General features: G+C 30.8%; 1 protein-coding gene across 1 annotated transcript in view; it reads left to right on the plus strand.

Annotated features, from left to right (window-relative positions):
* LOC117123232 overlaps positions 1-6000 on the plus strand; it is a 35734-nt gene that overhangs the window by 7847 nt on the left and 21887 nt on the right. The window contains exon 6 of the mRNA XM_033269078.1: positions 4660-4704. Coding sequence (XP_033124969.1) covers positions 4660-4704 — 45 coding nt within the window. The remainder of the gene's footprint in view (positions 1-4659; positions 4705-6000) is intronic.

Genomic DNA, 6000 nt, shown 5'->3' on the forward strand with positions numbered 1-6000 from the left:
CCTGTCTATAATAATAATAATAATATAATAATAATAATAATAATAATAATAATAATAATATAATAATAATAATATAATAATAATAATAATATAATAATAATAATAATATAATAATAATAATAAAATCTTTCATTTTACAACAGAAGCTCATTCACCAAATTGGTGTTCTTCCACAAGGCCGTATGTACCTTTTACGTATCATGAAATCTTAACTATAAAATAAACTACTAAATAAAAACTACTTAACTTACATAAATATACAAATAAAAGGAAAATCGAAAGGCTTTAAAAAAAACCAAAGATACTACAAAATAAACTGAGATCCCTTGGCTAATTTTAAAAATTTGTTAAATCTGTTCCTTGAATGTGGAGTACGTTGTAGAAAAGACAAATTAAAAAATGTCCTATGATGTTGTCTACTGTTAAATGTATCCTAGTGTTTTTCTTCTTGTGTGCTTTGAGCCGCCGTTTTTTGATTTATAATGATTTTTCAACCAGTTTTGGTAAAAAGAGAGATGTCATATGATGATGATTATACTAGTGGTGATTTGCAACATGCATATTGTCATGCTCTCTATGTGCTTATCCTTTTCATTTGTAAATGCCTATTGAACTTTACTGTACTGTAGCATACTTTGCAACAGTAATAAGTGTTGATAGAGAGAGATGTGCACTGTAGACCCATACGCAGCTCAGCACAATGATGTGAGTTATGGATTATTCCCTGTCCTACATGTACTGCACCTTTCCTTTTGGCCCTAATGTACAAGCAATGGAAATTCACAGTGGAAGGCTTGACCCTACAACCGCAAGGTTGAAAACTTGAATCTAACCACCAACAATATCGTAATATGCTTCAAAACACAACTAGGATGATACTGTGAACCCATTTTTAACTTTCCTGATCTAATGAGACAAAATCCCTTTGAGCACATTATTGAATTTTTTAAAAGTATATGTGTATAGTATAAATAGAGATCAAATATATCAATTTGTTTGGCTTGTTTTGAATACATAACAAAACATTTTTAATAATTAATTCTGTGCACGTGTAAGAAAACCAAAAATGAACAGATTGAGCACGGTGCAGTGTTTGAACGATTTCATTATCTGGAAAGGGTATATAAAAATTAACTTTTTAAACGATCAATTACTAGCGAAATACTATTAAAACATACACTCCCAATTTATGCATAACACGGCAGAAATAAGATGTGTCCACTGTCAAGCTAATTTTTTACAAGTCTTTGATACAGCTGGTAACATTCCTCATTTCAGAAAATAGAACATGTTCCCTTGGCCTGCTGTGAGCCCGGGCAATTTTTATTCTTGAATGCCTTTGATAAAACTAAAAAATGTTGGAAAAAATTTTTATCCAATTACATTAATTCTGATATACACTGTAACTAATCACAAGAAAATTTGTTTTCTGTTGCCGCGTCAACCTAAGCGATCTGATTAGTACAGACAAAGTTAAGACTTGTTAAAGTACAACTCCTTATAAGCCAGCTCAAATCCCGCTGAAAACACACTAATATTGCCTATATTTTCGTAATTCAACCCAAAAGTGATGGGGGCCAAATATTTGAAAACAAACATTTTGTAAATTGTTTGCAATAGCTATATTTCTAACATCCTATAAACCATTTCAACCTAATATATCTGACCTTTAAGTTTTGAGTTTTTTGTATTAAAATCAGTCGATGTTTTTGGAGAAATGCTATAGGATAGAGTGATTTTCACCTTTTGCAGTAAAGTAGACTAAACAAATTGATATAACAAGAAATTAAATTAAAAGAAAAATACTTGCCTGAAAATAATACTGTAACAGAGAAATATAGCATCAATAACATGCTAAAATATATATCATATTGGTATAAATTCTTGTTAACTGTGAAATTTATATCAGATTTACACATGAATAGAACTTGAGACATAAATATTATCAGTATTATCAAAAGGTATTATTTTTTCAAATTTATTTTTATTTTTGCAAAAGTTATAATTATTTTACATTGCAAAAGATATTTAAAATGAAATTAATATATTTTTTTAGAGCATCCTGATACATAATAGAGAACTTTTTTGGTTTTGCGGCCCCTATTTTTTTAGTGAGTTAAGGGCGGGTGGATTAGGGCAAACAAACACTTTTTTTTCCTTGGCCTTATGTTATTGTTATTACAACTTCTTTATTTAAGTATCCTGTAGTGGCACCATTAGGGCAGAACAACACTCTTAGCAACTATACTTCTAAAAATTAAACCACATGAATTTTTTAAACTACTTTAAGACTAATTGTGCTACTACTACTATTTCTATTGCTGGTATTACCAGATTATCATTATGAAATATTACAATCACCATATTATTATTATTGTTGACTGATTTTTTTTGTCATTAGTTCTGTAATTTTGTTGTTTACATTTACAATTGACACTGTGTGATTGTGAAAAATAAAGTTCCCTTTTTAATTTAAAATGTTTTAGTATAGATGCTATACAATTAGAATGTCTGCACAAAATACTGATTAGCTAGCATTATAATGGAACATAAACAATGTGTTTTCTTTATGGTCAAACCAACCACAGTTGGATGTTGTTCTGTTTGCAATTGATTATTTATTGAAGAAAATTGAAACACTATAAAAATTAAAATTTAAACCCAAACTTCTGAATTGAACCTTGTGTTACTATTCATTTGCTGGATTTTATTTTACAGTATGTTACAATTAGAGCATGCGTTAGTACTAATAAAGTACTTGGTTACTATTATATTAAGCATAATATTTAAAGATAACTACCCACATTTAGTGTGTTTGCAATATACTAATAATTGTAAAAAATGTCTCATAAGGTAGGCATTGTTGGTTTTATATAGCAATAGCATTGTAGCTTCATCATTGTTAACCAACATTGTCGTCATTATCTTGGACAATCAATAATTTTAGGTCAGAAAGTTCATATTTCTTAGGAACTTGGTATTGATTTGTTGAATAATTTAATGTCATAAAGTTATTCCTCCTTGTTACTGAATTCAGTGGTGTTTTTGTATATCATTGAATGATAGTAGGCAGAGCAAAATAAATTTATGTTAAGAAAGTTCATTTAACCAGATCTCATGGTATGGACTTTTTCTAGCTTGGTACCCCTGTGGTTGTATTTAACCATGTGATCAGTTATACTGCAGCTGATTTGTGAATGAGCTCAGATTCAGTGTTTCTGGATGCTCTAGTGCACACACCTGTTGTGTTATTGGTGACATCTTTTTTATGTTTTTCCAATCGGGTCTTCAATTTCCTGCCAGTTTTACTGATGTATACTGCTTTGTGTAATTGTTACTTCTTGTTTGTAAGATTTAGAGTAGTTGATATTAAATATTGTATTTAGTCTTTATATGACTTTCTGGTTTAAAGGCTACTGCTGGGCAAACCAGTTGTACTTACAATACATTAAAACTAGATGAATTTCTTTGAACTGCTTTATTACTATTCTGCTACTTCTTCTACTGCTGGTACACTATCATTAGTATTATTACTATCATTAATAATATTACTGTTTTTGTTTTCACTAGTGTAGTTTTATTGTCATAGTTATTGTAGTCTTTTATTCATGATTGACACATTGTGGGAAGGTTCACAATACAGTGTGAACAAGTTCCTTTCTCAATTCAGAATATTTTGGTACAGATTCTGTAGTATTCGGATGTGTACAATGGTGTACGGTAAGAATGGCCCCGGAAAAAATGGCCCCGGAAAAAATGGCCCCGGAAATAATGGCCCCGGAAAAAATGGCCCCGGAAAAAATGTCCCCGGTAAAAATGGCCCCATATGACAGGTAGGTAAAAATGGCCTCAATAATCAAATTCTAAATTAAAACTGATTTTCTTGAGTCATTATATGCATTTTTTTATCTTAACTAATTTAGTTTTTAAAGGAATTTTCCGGGGCCATTTTTTCCGGGGCCATTTTTTCCGGGGCCATTTTTTCCAGGGCCATTTTTTCCGGGGCCATTCTTACCTACATTCGTGTACAGTATGATACTAAAAAGCAACATGTTTCATACTAATAGAACACAATGTTTCTTTCTGTATGGTCATACCCTGTATTTCTCTTCAAATCAAGAACAGCTTGATTTTTGTCCTGTGTCTTTCCAGTTGGGTATTCTATTAATCACTGATTATTTCTTACATGAAAAACTGAAATGTTATGAAAATACTTATTAAACCAGAACCCTGAAATCATGGGTTACTATTAATTTCTTTGGTTTTTTCTTTTTGAGTTGTTTGAATTAGAGAATAGATTACATGTACTAGGTCACTGTTATAAAACATAAAGTAATAATAATTAATAATAACAATACAGTTTTTATATAGCGCCCAATAAATCACAGATCTGTCTAAGCGCTTAACCGGCGATGTCGTTGTTATTACCCCTGGTCATCGGATCGATAACCAAACCAGCACAAAGTGCAACCTCCTCCATTTCCACATACAGTATAAGAATTTGAACCTGTCTGTGTCAGAAATTCGTATTAGTAATTATACAATCAGAGCCTTCCCCCTCTCGACCTCTCACTGGCATCAATGCAGGCCTCAACTCTTATTTTGTGTTTAATTTTCAAGAATATTTAATATTTTATTTTCTATTGACTTACATTACAGACATTCCAAATGCATCTTCAAACTCAGGAAATAGATTTGGTGAAGGTAATAAGTGATTTTTCATTGTTGTTCTTTTTTAATATATATTTTATTGTTACAAAGTTAACTGATAAAGTGGTATAGTGGTATATAAATGTTGATTAGAGTGAGACAGTTTTAGTTGAAAATGGTTTCACAAAATCAAGTAATTGTATTTTGATCAATGTATAATGATTGTTTAACTTAGACCAATCTGAAACTTTAGCTAATTCAATGTTTTATAATAATATGTCTTTGTTATAATGGGAATAAGAAGTAACATTATAAAAACCAGAGCATTTTTAAGGGTTGATTTAAATGTATGAAATTCTGGGAGTGTCATTCAACTAGACATCAGTGATCCTAAATCCTAAAGCCATAATATTTTATTACTACACCCAAAAGCACACTTCCAAAGAACCCTCACTGAAAACTTACACTCAAGAAGTAAACAAGAAATATTTCCTATAAAACAATGCTGCAACTTCTGTAGCTTATTCAATTTGTGTATACAGCTACTTCCAAATGTATCCTATGTGTAAATTTTGTTATCGTATTTAAATTAGCTGTTTCAATAAATAAATCTGTAACTGTATTTCCTATAGATCAATAAATATTGTAGAGTTAACATTATTGAAGGTAAGGTATTGAAGGTATTTCTAAAATAAAAGTTGATGTTAAAATAATAAAATGATCCAAACGAATATGGAATTATCAAAGGGTGGGTTGTGTCTGGGTTGTAATCCTATATGGTGGATTAATTAAGCTGTCACCTAGACTCAAATGCTGGACCACATTGATAACCTTCAGAGGCCTCATTAGCTATTGTAGTCCACTATTGGACAAATGTTTCAGGATGTTGACGCCAAATCAATCTTTTTCTCTGGCTGTGTTGCATCATTTCACTCTTCCCCAATAAATATATATCTCATCTCTTAATCTTTTATGTTGTTTTCCCTTGTTCATTTTGACATTCATGGGCTCTGTTACTGTTTTTATTTGTTTCTACTCCTGCTGACTACAATTTCGACAACCACAATGAAAACTACTGAGCCAAGTCGCATTTTTACCATTATTGTTATTAATATTAATAATAATAATAATATTAATTTTAATATTTTATTTATTTGTATTCATTCCCTCCCCCACTAGCTTGGTTAGGACTTTCTATTACTGCCGCCAGTGTGTGGCTATTTTTTATGGGTCGATAAAACATGGGTACCGTACGATATCTCGATAATATAGTTAGCCTAACCCTAACCCCTGTCTCTTATACACATCTTTTAAAACGTTAATTGATTATACACTGGCACAACATTACAT

Source organism: Anneissia japonica, unplaced genomic scaffold (genome assembly GCF_011630105.1).
Source record: "Anneissia japonica isolate Jap-2015-1 unplaced genomic scaffold, ASM1163010v1 scaffold287592_len165086_cov136, whole genome shotgun sequence".
Lineage (NCBI taxonomy): Eukaryota > Metazoa > Echinodermata > Crinoidea > Comatulida > Comatulidae > Anneissia > Anneissia japonica.